Here is a 17744-nt window from a genome sequence, read left to right on the forward strand (position 1 = left end):
TTTTTTCGCCCATTCCCGAAAATAAATGTCCTCGCGACAGCTGACGATGGCGGCTTGTTGTTGTGACTTGAAGTTCCGTTCGAAGCGCTTAAGCCAGGAAGTGGAACCACATCCGCCTTTTTCTCCCGCTTTCCGGTGAACCAGTTGCCCGTGATGTCCTGATTGGTGATGCGGTCCGACCTACCCCCTCCGTATCTGAGTTGATTATCCTTTCCCGACCCTTTCCCGTGCGGTAGGGGCTGCTTTTTGTTCACCTTGTTTTTCTACACGTCTATACAATTCCACAGAAATCCCAAGTTACTTGTTTAATGATTCAAAACTACACAACTCCCGTCGTTGGTTCGCTCGCTCGCTCGTTCGTTCGTTCGTTTGTGGGTGCATTAACTTTACCACTAGGTCACCGGTCGACCTGTGTACAACCTTTCGATGGAAAAGTTTTGCTCCAGTAACTTTCAGGCCCCTTTCCACGTGTGTCCTTTTTTACAGAATTGTTTTACTCCCCCTCGACGATGACCGGAAGTCGCTGGAGAACTCTACTGTGTGTTTGTGACTTTATCGGTTTTAGGCGATGTACGTTCGCACGACGTTTGGAGGAAGGTGGATGTAAGCTGCGGGTTCCCATTCCAGCATTCGGGACTCGCCACTCGATTGTCAGGCACAGCACACTAGATGTTCACGGTTCGTAGCACACTCGACGGGGCAGTATTTAGCGGCTTCCCGGGTAACTAAGCACCCGGAGGCGAAATGAAGATAGAACGAAACGCACTACGGAGTAGTCCTCATCTACAGTTGGCCGCCACCGGTGGACGATTTGCTCACCGGTATAACCGTGGCCACCAGGGGCGTCGAGTTGGAGTTTAATAATGTACACGTGGCACCGTTGCCGGGCGGCGAGGGAACCGTTCCACCGTTCGAGCCATTGCTGGTCGTGTAGACGGCCTTTGCCGGCCCGCTCGCGGATGGTTCAATCGTGCCGGATATGGTAACAATCGTGACCAGATCCTTCAGGCCGGTGTTGTAGCTGGTGGCGTGCGTCGGGTCACTACCACCACCATCGTTGCGCGGTGCTGCCGATTCCGACCGCGTATCGATTAGTGACGTGCCGGGTACGGAACTTCTCCGCTTAGTCGATGCCTCCCGGACCGAGCCCGCCGCCCCGATGCCCTCCGTCGACGGTACCATCGAGTGGCGCCGATCGTCGATTTTAATTATGGATGATGTATGATGAGCCGCCCCATCCGGCACGTTCGGGTTTCCTTCGCCACCCGCCAGCTCCTGAATATTATCATCCCTCGTATGGCCCAAATTTCTGCTGCATTGTGGTTGCGCTTGCGGTGTTGATGGCGACTGCCGGTGCAGCGTTTCTACGCCGAGATGCACCGAACGGTAGCTCGGCGGAAGGGTACTGTGGCCTTCGGCGTACGGATTCGGGGGGTGGTGCTCCGGTGGCCCGTTCGGCGAGCTGTTCACTTGCGGATCCGCACCCGGTGGCACATTGTTAACACTGTTGCTCGACCCTCCGCCGCCGCCACCGCCGACGGCGCCACTGATGATGCCGCTGATACCGCCGAATATGCTGTTGCTGCTGCCACCGTTGTTGTACCGCGAGCTCAGCGGTATTCTGGGGAGGAAGAAAGCAAACGGGAGAGGTAAGAAAAAATGAAGCAAAACAAAAACCCGATGGGCGAGAAAATGAACCTAATAGAATTTAATTTATCTTTCGCTGGCACAGACTCTCGGCCCTTTGCATCGTTTCCCAGAGTGCTATGATTAACGATAGTGTTTTCCAACGTTCGACTCATGGGCGTCTCGCGTGGAAAACGCCCACCGTGGCCAACGAACAAGTCGAGTGCACCGTGGGTTGAGGAGTGTGTATCGAGGACGAAATATCTAATTACTGTCCACTGGCAACATCATCACCATCGCGACTGGGACGGGTCCTCTCTCTGATTGCTGACGCCAGGGGAAATTTGGCGCAAAATTGCGTATACGCATGGAAACACATTTTATAAATTGTAAATAACGGCGATCGGCGAAAGGGAAATCAGTAGGCGTCCGGCAATACCCGGTCTACCCTTCTCAGCAACACCATCGACACAACATTTGCTTTTTCGTTTCGCAAATAGAACGAACAGGGACAAAACGGACAAACAAATAATATTGGCATCCGATGGAATGGAAAAAGTTAATTAAAGGTGACGATTCAAATATGTCATCAATATTAAATCAGCGCATCCGCATGTAACGTCAATTAACGAGAGGTTTTTTCTGTGTTTCGTTTCTCTGCGTGTGTGTGTGTGTTCTATGGATGCTAATGAGAGTAAACAGGGAAAAACGAACGCGCTTTTAAATGATCTCTGTAATTGTACAGTTACTCCCAAAAGCGAAAGTACAGTGTCGATTTGCTCGTTTAACTCCATTTATCTGGGTCTATTCTAATCGCAGCCCACTTAAAGGAGGGTCCCCACGAAAGAAATCGTTGCACTCATTATATCGACCATATAACGATACACTTGGTATGGTAATGTAGAAAAGATATCTAGGCATGCACTAAAATTCATATTATACGTTTATTTGAAATTTTTACTAAAAAAATATCTATTCTTGAACACACTTTATGGCGCTATTTTGACCCATCTGTGTAGCAGTTTTATCCCGCATAAAAATGCTTATTTTAATATTATTTATAAGTGTTTTATAGTTTAAATGATCTTTAAAATAAATTATGAATAAGTGAGAGAATAAGTGATTGCCAAAACTCCTGCACTAACCTTGTTATAGTACAATTTGTAACGCTACAAATATGCCTTTGACGATTTTGACAGTCCGCGCGATGCCTTCTTTGGCCTGTTAATTTAAGACGATTATTCTTTCACCATTTGCCGATAGTATTCTTTTCCTCCCAGTTGCTGGACTGTGGAATATTGTCGCCATAATATGTCACCAACTTTTTGTATTCAATATGCTTAGCAATAATGTGAGATTCGTTTCCTCAAATCAACGCCAATTTGCTCTCGTCACTCCTCCATTTTGCAACAAAATTGAAAACTCCAAGGATGAAAACAAATTTGCAAGCTGCTCTGAACCTTGTATGTCATAATTACCTATGCCTACTTGACCAAAGTAATGTAAAGGTTAAGATAATTGCGGTTTGACGAGCAAATCGACACTGTACCGTCACTTTTAGGAGCAACTGTATCTGCGATCTGAATGCTTAGAAAACAAAATACAGCCATTTTGTTTAAAGCTTCGAAAAACACACTTCCGAGAATGAAATTTAAACGCGATCAAATAAAACACGACACGGATATCTTTTCCACGCAAAGGCTCGATAACAAATGTGTACGATTAGGCACTCCGATGTCGTAAGCGACGTGCTCCGGAGGAAGACAAATCAATTACGTCGGGCAAATAACTTTCTCACCGAAGTTCGAGCTGATGGGCGGCACGCGTGCGAGGAAACATGTAACGAGCCCTCTCAAGGACACGTGTGTCTTTGGAAGGGTGGGCTTAGGGCAGAGGGTTTTTCTTTCCCCACCCCCCCCCCCCGAAAAAGCTCGTACTCACCTTAGCAGACTTCCGACGTTCGAGCGGTAGGTTGGTGGTGGAGAGGCGGTGCTACGCATCCTTCCCGACTGCCGGTCCCGGTCCAGGAGCAGTAACCTACGGTCGGTGGAGGAGAAGAAGAAGAAAGAAAGAAATAGAATCACACATACACACATGCTCGGGTTAATCCACAGTATCCTAAACCAAGCGAGAACGTGTTCTCCAACCACCGAGCTCCTTCTTTCCCTCCAAGGGCCAACCATTTTGCGAACATCCTTTTGGAGGCTTGAGATGATACATTTCTATCTATGTATAGCCATTACCGGCGCTCCTTTCATGGCGCCTTATTTAACGAGGATGGAAGTGCCGAGTTGGAGCTTTTTTTTTAGCTTCCTTCACCTTCTTCTTACGCCGTTTTAGGATCCTCTCCCGAGCCCACTCTCGAGCGTTCGTACGTAATTGAGATAAATGTAGCCCGAAACGACCCCGGGGTAATTACCGGCCATGTTTCACCTGGAGCCCGCGGCACGAGGGAAAATCGTCTGTTCAACGCAAACATGAGTATTCGCTTCCCGAGTGTGGGAGTGTGCCGGTGCCGTCCATCACCGTCAGATGTCGCCACACGGCTCCACCCTGGGCTGCTAGGATCGCGGAGAACTGGCGGAAACGCACTAATCGTAAGGTACGAGGGTGGCGACCGTTTGCCCCGAGCACATTTGTACAATTATTTTAATTTGTAATTACATTATTCAATCGTAACTGCAGTATTAGGCGGGATGTTGAAGTTCTGCCGTTCGGGATAATTAATTGGACATCGGACAAAGCCCTAGCGAGCCCCAGGATCGAGTAGCGTACCGGTGCGGGAGGGGGGAGTTTCCACACGTAGCGTAACCACACTCGGCAGTTCCTCCGATTTCCCCGGGACACGGGTTTTATCAGTTGTTGCAAATGCCACCCGTGCGGTTCACGCGATGTGGTTTATCTCGTTGCAAATGAAGCTTGATCTGGGGCGTCATTTCGGGTTCGGAAACGCATACCATGCTCGGTGGGGTTGCTGTTGTTTAGTGATTTGTGCTCCATTATGGTTTTGCGTCGGTCCGTCATTTCACCACCGAAATGCAACGCGGATGGTAATGGGTGCGATTTAATGTAATCAACAGCGAGCCTGGTGTCCAAAGTCAATAGGCAAAATGAGCACCGCAAACCAATGTACTACTGTGTCCAAAAAGTAAGGTGACTTTGGTACGCAAACTGTGCGCGTCCAAGGTATTGGCGGATTGTTATTTTTTAATTGTTGAAATATGTGTTTTTGACTTCTTCAGCAAATTTCATGTAAAAATATTCATCAGGATAGGAGATATGATTTTTTTGTGGCCTACTACACGTATGACCCTCGTTGACCCGACCCTGGGCACATTTGGGGAGCAAAGAATTTGCTTAAAATTTTGAATGCATAACTAATTTTTAGCTGCGGATTCGTTGAAATAGCTTTTGGCGATGCAGTAATGTCGAAAAAAATGTTTACGAGGGGTTTAGTGAATTCCAAAATGGCCGCCATGGCCACAATGGCCAAAATGGCGTCATGGAACACATCATCCTCAACGATTCGTCATTCGACAAAGCTCACGTTCAAAATTTTGAGGAATCAATGTTAAATAATCGTCAATTGATGATTAGAGACTTCACCGATGATATTGAAATATCGAAAGTATCAGAAAATACCATTTTAGAGGAGGTTTTGGGCCTGGAACTCGACTGGTACCAAAATCGTTGAATTTTTTTGAAAAAAGGTGTTGCGTTGAAGTGGGTGAAACAGCGCTATCCGACTAAATTGACAAGACGAAGTGCATTATTACTGTAGACGAGACTTGTGACTATGCTCCAGACTGTAAAACAATCAATCAATTGAATAAATACCGTGCCAGGAATAAGCCAGGACCAAAAAACTAGCCAAACGAGGGTCATACGTGTAGTAGGCCACAAAAAAAATCATATCTCTTATCCTGATGAATATTTTTACATGAAATTTGCTGTAAAAATCAAAAACACTTATAGCAACAATAAAAAAATAACAATCCACCAATACCTTTGACGCGCTCAGTTTGAGCACCAAAGTCACCTTACTTTTTGGACACAGTAGTATGTTGTATGATGTAGTTTTGGTTGAAAAAATTAACATTCTGAAAAGGCTATCAAGTGTGGAATTACAGTTGCGTATTTATAACATACTGCACCGATCGTATCGGGTGAAACTGGAACTACAAAGGTAATAGCCGGGTAAATATTTAGACTCAGAACATAATTGTGAATTTAGTGACAGGCTTGGGCAAATATTTGAAAAGCTAGTTGGTAAGCTGTTTTTAAACCATATCTAAAAGCTGAAATCTACGCATTAACAGTCCTAACAATAAAATAATTCAATTTTGATATCTTGCAAATATGTGCATACCAAGCAGCTTAGGGTAAGTGCTCTCATAGTGGTGCAACCAGTAGTGGTTGTAGTGGAATAAAACCCTAGCTCTACGACGAACTAAATACGATAGTATAAAATGTATACAATGTTCTTTTATCGTCAGCGGAGTGTTCAAACGATAAACCTTCCCATACTATATCAAATTAAGGCTCCAAAATTAATATTTCGCAAACAGGTTGTAGTAATATGCTGGATTCCTTAAGAATTAATCAGGTATACCATGATTTCCTTAAGGCTATAAATCACTGCAAAATGCATTTGTTTATGAGAGGTCTATGAGACCAATGCAGTGGTCTATGAGGAATGTTGGCGTTCCGTTTGAAATATGCTTCAAAAACAACATTACAGTCAAAATATATTCAGTCTTTTCCAAGTATTCTGTACTACCATCACTACAGGTGTAGGATACCACACCTTTAGGAATCATACACCATTAAAGGCACAACCGTCCTGGAAGAAATAAACGCTTTTATCGCGTATATTTTATGGTCTACGGTGAAAATAGATACTTTTCAGAAGATTAATGGCGTTTCGATAATAATTGGTAAAAACATGTAAAATATTGTGTTCGCTTACAAATTAAATCTTATTAGTTACATGACTAAAGAGAGCTCTGAAAAGCACCACTATTGGTACCATTACCCTAAATTATTTTAATTTTAGTTGTAAAGGAGGGGAAAAATGGAAAAGTCAAATAATTACTTTGGCAAAGCTCATGCCAAATGAACTAAACATGCAAAAGAGTTTTAAAGTGCAAAGTAATGATACAAAAGATTATTTATGCCTTCCGATGTGAGCCACACAAATACAGGATACACAGGATACAAAAAAAAGTCTTACAAACCAAAACTAAATAAATAATCACTTTAAAAATATAAATAAATTATGGTTAGCGCATTTATTGCGGCACTTTTTAGCAACCAAACTTTAATTTGCTCATACTTCACGTCAGGTGGTTGGAAAATGAATCCTCGCGGTCGCATGACGTTGCGTCGAAGCTAAACCCAAAATGGGAACTCACCTTAATCTGTACTCCTGCATGCTGGCCTGGTACGATGGCGGTGGTGGCCGATGCTGAAACTCGGGATACAGCAGTCCGTGTGGTGTGCTTCCACCTCGCCCGCAAGGCCTCCGCGAGCAGCGTCCCAGGTCGACGGTCGAGCCGAGCCCGAGACACGGCGGAGCGCCCGGGGCGGTCATCCGCCACGCTGCACCACTGACTGTCACTAGAATCACTCCGACACCTGAGGGGAGAGAACAGAGAGAGAGAGAGGAAGCAGCTCCTTTAATAAAGGTATACAACGAATCCGGAAGCGCCTGATACATAAATGGTGGATGGGAGCCCGAAAGCAGCGGGAGGAAATAAAAACTTTGCCATTAATTCAATCAACACTTCACACCGAGCGGGAATGGATTAAGGTTGGGTTGGTTTGATAACGGAAGGACAAGGAGTGAATTTAGCAACAATGCGCAAACTGCACATTAAACAATGGAAAATGGAGCTGAGCGTCATCAAGATCCGTCCGGGGCAGGGTCTGTTTCTGTTCTGCGACATTATGCTCCGGCTCCATTTACGCAAAACAAAGCGGCGAAACGCTGTCACCCATCGTTCGTGCGACATTCTGGAAAACTCGCGCAAAGTACCGCACGCGAATGGGAAAGTTTTTTAATTAAAATGTTAATTTTTCTCCCAACCGCCTTCGGTTACTTTTGTTTATAAAAATTCCTTACATACTCGCTACGTGCTTCCCGCGCAAAGGTACAAACACAAAAACACAACCGATCCGTTGGCAATGCACATTGCTCCGTTTAAGAGGACCCAATTGTCATCCTTTGCGCCAACCCAACAACGGGTCTTTTCTCGGCTCGTGTCCGCCGACATAATCGTCTGTTTCGCACCAACCGTGCCGTTCAGTTCGTACTGAAGACATAAAACACTGCATTAATTATAATCCCTACTTTATCTCCTTCCTTATTGCTTATTTATTGACGGCACGAAGTGAAACTTTATCAATTGTTTTGTGCTTCTGCCTTCCGAAACCATCGCATAATGGGCGTCCTTCATGTCTTCATCCATGGTGCCGACACCGTTCCCAACAAAAGGCTCATTTTTCTCGATGGTTTCCCATATTTTTGATCCTACTTATTCGTTTTCCCTCGCCTCATTCATGCTCGCTGTGGCTAAAAAAAACTTTCGATTGAGTGTGTTTTCGCTGTGTTCTTTCTTCAAACCGCCAACCAAGAACGGAGGAAAGAGGGATATTTAATTCAATGAAACACACTCATTCACCACGACGCTCCGGCGCTTCCCTTATCAGCGGCATCGCAGCCATCGGCAGGCCAGAACGGCCACCGGACGGAGTGATTCAATTTTCTAACCGAAGGGAAAATTAATAATAATCATCGTAAACGGGCGGAATGGAATTCGCGGCGCGCAGATTTGGATCCGGAGGCCCTTCCGGCCCGGCTCTAATGAGACTGCGGGAAATCATAACATCAAGCACATGTACAAAAAAATGTTGAGTGGCCAGCAAACCCCCTTCCCCTTCTTTTGTCTGCCCGCATATTCTGCGATGGAAATCATCACGCCTCGATGGGGATGAAAATGATGGTAGAGAAACTTTTCTCCACCCAACTTCGGGGGAGTCCTTCAAACTCGGAAAAGCTGATGCACGTTGGGATGCTGGAGGGAATCGAAAAGAATTTCCCCCTTCCTACAAAAAAGAAAAACGGACCCCAAAAAGAATCGAATGATTCATCCTGAAATTTATTGAAAATTCCTCAAGCATTTTTATTAGATTTTCAGATCGAATCACGACGAATCGGAGAACATTAACGAGCGCTAACGGTTGTAACAGTTTCATTATAGTTTTTCAAATGTCCTCCCTTCTCTCTTGGACCACTTCAGCGCTACCCTCAGAACGAATTAAAGTAATTGATTTCGGCTGCAGAAAGGTGAAAAACCGATGGAAAGAACGTGCCGATAATGTTCCCAATTGTGACCATCGGCCACGGCTGGCCACGTTACACGGATAATTGAACCGGAAGTCGTGTTCACGATTCAGCTTGATGGAGAGTAAAAAGTTTTGAACTTTTTTTTTCTTTCGCCCCTTAACATCTTCAACATCATTTCCATAATTCCCCGCCGATGGCAAAGAAATAAACGTTACGAAATCTTCATGATATCTCACTTGATTTGAATATGAAAACACATCCCGACTGCGGGATATGGCGTCAGATTTAAGGGAGCGTTTTCGGTGGCTTAGCGATGGGCTTAAGGAATAATCCTTTTTAGAAAAGTAATATTGAAATCATATTCCACGAGAGCGCCGCACCGTCTCTTCACGGTTTATGAATCATACCGAACGAAAAGGGCTGTATATTTTTTTTGTGATGCTCCTACCGTGGAAGTTTATCCTTCGTCTTCGCTAACCTTAAATACTCGAGTGTGTGAAGGGAGACCCAAACCTTGCGGGTCGGAGTGTTCATTCATAAATCATGACGTTTGGCACGGGGTTGGAAAAAAAACCCCACCCAGGAACGAGCAGCAGAAGACACGTTCTTAAACCACAGCAAAAGTGTGAAACGAAGCAGCAAAACCTTAAAAAATAACAGATAAAAAAACCTACGAAACAAACCGACCGAAACGAGCATGGGATGGGGGGCTTGGGACGACGAATGGAAAATCCACATGTTCGCTGCAAATCTTCTGCCCAGCCAGGGATGGGAAAAACGGTGGCCCCTAATGTGCACCCGCCCCGTTACCGTTGTGGTTTTGTGGTTGTGGCGGTAATATAGGACAAGGGAAGAAGCCATAGAGGAAAACCAAAATCTCGTACACACAGCCAAATATGGTAGCGACAGGGTAAAAGAGCTTTTCACAAAATAGTTTGCGTGTTTTGCCGGTTGCGGAATTAAGTTTGTCATCCTAATTGATAGCCTTATTTTCGTGCTGGCCATTAGGGTGCAGGGCGCGGCGGTTGAATGTTTGGGCACCGATGTATGTAGCACCATAAGGGAGTATGCTAACGAAGTTTATGCAAAATTCCTACGGAAGGAAAAACACTCCAAAATTAGGTGAAAAACATGACATTTGGCTGGTGGTGAATTTGTATAATACATTTTCGCTTACACAAAGAGAAGAACAGATTACTTTGACGAATTGAATATGTGGTTAGCGGTCAATTTTAACATGCTTAGTTTATAGTGTTTAATGCCATATAACATCCGGATTAACATAATTTTGCATCATTTTTCTTCCTCCCAAGAAATGATTCATGCACACCAAAGTGTTGCACTGCAATTAAATTTTGCCAGAGAATTTTCCCATACGGCACGGCCTGTTCCTGTTTGTCACAAGACAAGAGATAGACACACATTCTGTCAGTTCACAATTGCACATTAATCGCAAACCCGATCCTGAGAAACTAAGCCCGTCACCGTCGCTGGTGCGACACGCAGAAAGCTGGTGTTGCCTTCAGTCTGCAGGGCCGGGAAAGTGAGGAAATAACGAAAACGATTTTGTCTCCCGACTCGTCCTAAACTGTCACACTCGACACGCTGCGCATAAATCATAATCAACGCAAACAAAAGGGCAGAACGTTCGTTTTGCGAACGAGCGAGTCAGTCGTGAGTGATCGTCCGCCTCGCACATGCGTCTGCCCAAGCCTATGGGACATCATAAATCATCAACACTTTACAAAACTCTCCTGCACTCCGGACCCCCTTTTACACCCCGGGCAGCCACCTTCGCTTGGATGATGGCTTCGGATGGTACATTATCCACAAAAGGGAGGCCAAAGCATTGCGCACTCTGGAAGTGGAGCAAAAAGTCGCCCGAAGCAGTTCGGTCGGTCCGGTTTTTTATGTACGATCGAATCGGTTCACTTTCGATTTTAACCGTTCCCTCGGGGGAATCGACAGACGGGACCCCAAACGTCACCATTATATGGGCCGTAGGCTTTTTCAAACGCCTAACGGGTTGTTCCCTATGGCAGAGATTTGGTTTGTGGGTCGTAAAGTAAAAATAAATCGTTACACTCGCACGAAAACGGTTCGGTTTATGTTACCGATGGAATGGATTTAAATGTTGAACGCACTTCTTCCCATCCCGAGAACCACCCGGCCAGGGGTGCACTTTAAGCATCGGAGTTGCATGAAAAGTCCCGTTGCCGAGTGACCTTTCGAAAGGCTCCTTCAATCAGTCTCAACCGGACGCGTACGGAAGAGAGTACAGTTCGGTACTTAAAAGTACGGCGCGCGCGTCATACGAGGACGTCACTTGTGGGGAGGGAACGGGGCGTGAAGCATAAACGGAACCTTATGCTTAGTCTACACGAAGCGCAAAGCAACCTTTGCAAACGGTAAAATGCTGTGAGTTAGCGGTAAAATGCTGTCAGATGGACAGTCAACTGTCAGAATGTGCGCAAATGTGTTTTTCGGTCGGCGAGTGAAAAATAGATTTGTAAACATTTGCGCACCAGGTATAGAGTGCCGGTGGATGGAAAATAGTTGTTTGTGATGATGTACAGTGGTTGTTGATAAGATTTCAGTGTACACAATACCCCTGTGCTGTTTTTTTTACAGTAAAACAATCAAATCAACATTGAATGCCCTTTCATCTGCATCGGCTCACGAATAGCAACGTCTACACGAAGCGAAAAAAAGTGGCAGCAAAATCGACATTTGCGCGTGTATTTTCAGAGTTTTGCGCCTCGTGTAAACTAAGCATTACACAATCCGATCCGTACCGAACGGCGAAAACACATTAGGTCGTGAAGTAGGTCATCATCAAGTGCATATGTACATCCAACCCACTCCAACATGGAATAGGGAGAAGAAACTTAGGTGCCCCACTGGTTTTAAGGAGCAATTTCATCGTTCACCCACCTACACATACACACACACGTGATGCGATACGAAAAGTCACTTGTTTCACGGGGAGGGAAGAAACTCTTCGAAAGGAGAACATTCTCTGGTACGGATGAAAATTGGCTGCCGGTAATATTTTCATTACTCAACAGCAAAGGAAGGGGGTTTTCTACCAGTTTAAAAACATTCTACCAATCGTTTTCGTTTGCAAGGCAGCAATTAACAAGACTGTCACTAAATTCGTTTGAACTCGATTTTGGGCAACTGTTCTAAGTAGTCTGATAAAGGAAAATTATGAGATCAGAAAACAGGCCACCAAAGCATGATATCTGTCATAATTTTTCACTTATTTTTAGCGTTGATCGTCTTTTAACGTATCCTTGATGGGATTAATTTTTGAGTAAGAAAACAGCAAGTATGATTGTAATCTAAGTTGACGACTAAGATAAAGTTTAAAAAACATTGTAGACACCTTGACCATAATGTTGCAAATATTGTATGGTTGATCATTACATTATTTCTTAAACAAAGAAAATTGAATATAATTGTTTCTTATACTTTGGGTGTCAATGTGAATCAGGTTTTGTACAGTTAACTGCCATACATGGATCAGATTTTGTTTTATTGATATTAGTGAAACTATGTTTATGTTCTATTATCTTGCAAACGTTATTAAATAAAATTTTTATTATTTTGTAAGAAGTTTGGGTTTTTTTTAATGTTTTTTTTTGTTTGAACTTGTTTGTGATTTATTTTAAAAAATTGTAACCTAACGTTCGGTATTATTCATTATCACGGTCATAATGACATATTTACTCAATCATATAACATACTTCTGTCACTCATCTTCTGTTCAGAGAATGTTCTACTCTGACTGCATAAAAGTAGATGCTTCCCTGTACGAGGTAATCGATTTTTACTACCCCCTTCCCCATTCCGGCGGCTTGTTCAGCGAGATTCCTGCAGATTAAGGCGCCATGCCATTTGAAGCCCACACCATTGCCCACCCATGCCATTACGAGCTGGTTGCTTTTGAGGTTGCCGAAATGCAATTCGATTTTCTTCGGCGCCGACGCGCGCAAAACTAGACACATTTTCACATCCCTCGTGTGTCTCGCTCGGGATTTTAACTAGCCAGAACGGAACTAGCCGGCCCGGTTGGCCACGTGTGGGAAAATTACTGCATGAAAGCGTTAAGAAGGAAGTTTTATTTTCCATCCTCCTCCCCACAACTTAGACTTCTCTTACGGACGTTCCTCCTTCGAAGTCGGAATAAGGTCATGCTGGTGTGAAATATCGTGTTGGAAGAAAAGGGCAGCCTGTGCTGTCGAGGATAGAAGATTTAAGATGGCGGCAGATTAGCACCGATCGCCGGCAGGGAAATTGATGATGGTGCACTGACACCCACACACACATAAACCTACATTTCGCAAGCAAGATCAATCGAAGTGGTTCGATCGCGGCAAAGTACGCCTTTGTTTTTTGCAGTCGGCGGTCAATTTTCCATGGTCGACCCGCATTCACTGGCAACTTTTCCACCTGGTTTGTTGCTGTTTTTTTTTCTTCTATTCCCACCAGAACACCAAGCAAACGGAATGGAACAATTAGTTTAATGGACTTTCGTTTTATTACACTTTCCCAACCGAAAGCCGGCGTCTCCCGGAGGGTTGGATTCAGGTGCAATAAATTTAAACCCGTTCAGCTTCACCCGCTGCATCCAACACGAGGCAGTGTGTTTATATATATACATGTGTGCATGTTTGAGAGCAAACATAATAAAAACCACTCTGGCTGTTGTTGCCTTTGGAGCTGAAGAAACTCTTTCAAAACCGGTTCCGAGCGCTGGAAGAAACCACGGAAGGTGCACCAGAAGATGGGAACCGGAAAAATTGTTTGTAATTAGGACCAATCACGGGCGTATCGTTGGCGTAAGGGATTGAGATGAATTTCCGACAATTATTGGCTATCGATTCGGTCTCCCCGGGGACGAGGGAGCTGCATTGGATTGCGCCAACGAACGAAAGTGATTGTTAACGGTGCGTCTGTCTGCAGGTCGAGCAGATAAAACTGTTTCCAAATTTATATAAAACCATTTAGTAACGCATTGAACGTGATTTATGGGAAGGAGTGGGTGAGAGGGGTTGTGTTTTATTTAAGGATTATAAAGAAAAAGACGAACAATGTTGAACACAGATTGAACACATGGAAATAAAATAAGCTTTCTGGGGAATGTTATTTCAACTATCATTGAAATGACGTTGCATCACAGAAATGGAAATAAACGGTTTTCCAACCCTTCGCTATTCGAATACCGAGAATGCGGTATCCGAGACATAAATCCTGCCGGTTGTACGGGCGTCGCTAAAATATTATTCTAATAAATCCATAAACCATGAAACCGTGCATCTATTAAACGCTCATTATTATCGCCAGTCATACGTGAAATTTCGCGCCCCAACATCAGGGGGAAACGGTGCGGTTTCCGGCAGTAGGAAAGGAACACGTTGGAAGGGTTGTATTTCCGCGCGCCACACATATCCGACGCCACTAATTAGAGCCAACCCAAATCAGACCGATTTGTGTGCGGGGTCGTTTGACAAAATGCACCGTTTTACACTTCTCCGCACGGATGTTTTCCGCCTGCGTGGTGCGGTCAAAGTGCGCACGTGAGCCGAGTTCCAGATTGATTCCGCTGCGTGACGATGAAGCTCGGTCCGCTGTCGTGGGGCTTTCCCACGGGAAAACCCGGGATAGAATCTCCACTCGGACTGCAGCATTGCTGCAATTCCGCCGTCCGGTGCAGTATGCCGCTTTCGTGGTGAAATCAAGCCAAACTCACACACACACACACACACAAAGGTTGTCGGGTGCAAGCAGACACATTAGAAATACCGATTCCGGCCGGCGCACACCCGCATATCAGCGGACCACATTTATGTTATAAAAATAACACCAATAAATATGCGACCACCGAGAGTCATTCGGTGAGCGGCTTTTCCGAAATGCGGTAATTAGAATGTAAGCCATACTGCTTTAGCCCGCGCCGCACATCCCACATTTTCCCCAAACCCAACAGGGGTGGCGTGGGTGGCAAACGATTCCCGAATGCGAATGGGCGGAAAATTGCACTCGCCAAAAGGGGGGGCACACAACATTTCCCTTAACCCCACATGGCCCGTTTCCATGTCCACCGTCGTTTTGTTCAGAGATTCAGAGCCCTTTTGTAGCCGTTTTTAGTTTGTTTTGTTTCTCCTGCCCATGCAGAATAGAAAATTGCACGAATTGCACACGATGCACTTGTTTGTGCAATTGTTTGCAGTGGTTCGGGAGGGAATTGCTTAAATTTAAACGTTTCACCCGGGTGCATTTCAGCACACATAAACCTATGTAGGGACGCTAACAACAACGAGCTGGCGGGTGAAAATTGGTCAAATTAAAGACGATGATACTTGGGGCGCCCTGAGAGAGCTGTTAAAGCTTAACCGGTGTCGACAGTGTTTTTGGAGAGCAAAGTGGAGTGATTTGACCAGTACGGGAAGGATTTTAATGACTTATAGCGAAAACAGGTTTTAGTTTGACAGAGCGAGGATTGGGAAAAAAGGTGTTTCAAGAAACATTAAAGTAAACGACAATCCTTTAACTTTCTCGTTTGGCAAAGTGTTACGAAAAAGTTGTTGAGCCAGTCACAAACACCGAGGCGTGGGCTTAACTATATTACATTAGTGCTAACAATGTGAAATCTATGTTTTGTGGTAACTTTATGGCGAGACATCTTAATTCAAAAAGCATTAAAACATTATCCCATGAAAAACAGAATGGTGAGATGAAACCACCATAACACTGCATTAAAATAAAACTAAACAAACATATAACATAGCCGATGCGAAATAAACTGAAAAACAACCGGCCCGCTCTTGACGTTGTTTTTCAGCGTGAAAGATGATTCTGCCGGTTGGAAAATTGCAACAAAATTGCATCTTTGATGATAAGCTAACAATGAGCGTTGCGGAAGGAAGTGAAACTTCTGCTGTAGTTCTCTCTCTCCCTCCCCGTTCTCTTCGCCGTGATCGTGACAAACACGATGGAAAAGTAAACTATTTGCGTATGCCGGCGCATGCGAAAGCCTTTTCCCGATCCCGAGCCCGGATCCTTTTCTAGCTGACTGATGATGTCGAAGACGATAAGCAGCTGATGCCGACTCGGACGACGAAGATGATGATGCTAACTGAACCGACTTCAGAGAACTTCATCATGGTGCTGGGAAAGATGATGCCAATGTGGAACGTGGAGTGATGCACTTTGAGCCAACCAAAGCGATGCAATCTCTCTATCTTATCTTTTTCACCGATGGGTAAACAATGTGAAAAAAAAACTTTATCCACTGCAGGAAATTTGTTTAAAATTTAATTTTCCTGCTATCCTTCTACGGTGATTCCGGGACAGGAGTGAGTCGTATGTTGATGGGAACGTAACGAAATTGAAAATATTTGTATTTGAACAGGAAACACAAATGTTGGCAAATGTCTAGACGGAAGTTTCTGAACTCTGAAGATGAGCCCAATTTAGATAATCAGAATTTAAATACATATCATCTTCCGCTTTCATTAGTTCAGATATTCTTAAAGCCAGGGTGGTCTTCAATTATGTTAGGTTGATTGCCTTTTTGAGATTTTTTGTGTGCGAAACTATACGGTTTTTACTCGCCCTCATTAATCACCGTAGAAGGATGCACTTCTAAAATAACAGTGAAAAACTACCTTCTCATCAATCGAACACGGGCCAAAGCCTCCTTACGCTTCGGTAATTTAACACTTCAACATCGCCAGAAGTCGAGTATTCGCCTCGGAACAAACGCAACGCATCGCACTCGAGCGAACGCGATAACGTGGACGGCCGACGGCTCGTGGCTCTCGTTGAGAGTCGTTCAAGAAACTCGACCGTATTGTTGTGAGGCTCGCGAGGTCGCTCCCTAATGCCGGCGGAGGCCCACACTTACACGCCGTGGATTATTATATGGTTCAGTTAACGACGATTATGCTCAAGTGAGCAATTCTCCAATCGTTTCTCCGTTCCACCACCACCACGAGATGCCTCCCCCGAGTGCCAACAGAAGGGCCATTCCGGTTGGGCATAAAAACCTTCCTCCAATCTCCATCCTAGGCCTCCTCCTTCCCCCCACCGTTCCTTTTGCACACAAAATGCAAGCCGATGCCGAAACAAAAACGACACAGACGTACAGCGCTCGCGGAAAATATGCACCAGGAGGAACATCAACATTAAAAAGAGGAAAGAAAACCAAAAGCAGGAAACAAAATCCACTGTTCCTCCGATGTGTCTACGGGCGCAACCGTTATCATTATTGCATTTTAAATTGAAACCATAAATTTTCGGCTCCTTTGGCGATGGCGCGAAAACGTCGCGTTCACGGGGAGGTTCACGCTGGAAGACGCGCGAACGAGCACGCGCCCTTTGCATTCATTCGCGCCAGCAACGGCCCGGGCCTCGTGCTGTATAAAAATTGCAACATATTTATCATCCTAGAGGTGGCTAGAGGGTTCGCTCTATTCAGAACGCCCTGCACTCCGGTTCCATTTCGGTTGAGCTACTTTTACGACCTTTACGGGTACGATGCGCGAAAACGGGGCGAAAAAAGGGTTTTTCCTGTTTCTTCACGGTCCGTTTCCGGTGGAATTCATTTCCCTGTAAAACAGGTTGAATGTTGCCTGGGGAGGATTTGAACCCGTACCCGGAATAAAAGGATTAGAGAACGGTATAACGGGTCACGGGTTTAATTTCCACCCACGAGGTTAAAGGAAAATGTTCCTACAACAGACGCACCGAAGTAGGCTTGTAA

General features: G+C 44.9%; 1 protein-coding gene across 1 annotated transcript in view; it reads right to left on the reverse strand.

Moving 5' to 3' along the window:
- Positions 1-783: 783 nt before the first annotated feature.
- LOC131294186 (uncharacterized) overlaps positions 784-17744 on the reverse strand; it is a 119736-nt gene continuing 102775 nt past the window's right edge. The window contains exons 6-8 of the mRNA XM_058322231.1: positions 7041-7263; positions 3568-3663; positions 784-1621 (exon numbers count right to left, since the gene is read on the reverse strand). Coding sequence (XP_058178214.1) covers positions 784-1621; positions 3568-3663; positions 7041-7263 — 1157 coding nt within the window. The remainder of the gene's footprint in view (positions 1622-3567; positions 3664-7040; positions 7264-17744) is intronic.

Source organism: Anopheles ziemanni, chromosome 2, assembly GCF_943734765.1.
Source record: "Anopheles ziemanni chromosome 2, idAnoZiCoDA_A2_x.2, whole genome shotgun sequence".
In the NCBI taxonomy this organism is placed as follows: domain Eukaryota; kingdom Metazoa; phylum Arthropoda; class Insecta; order Diptera; family Culicidae; genus Anopheles; species Anopheles ziemanni.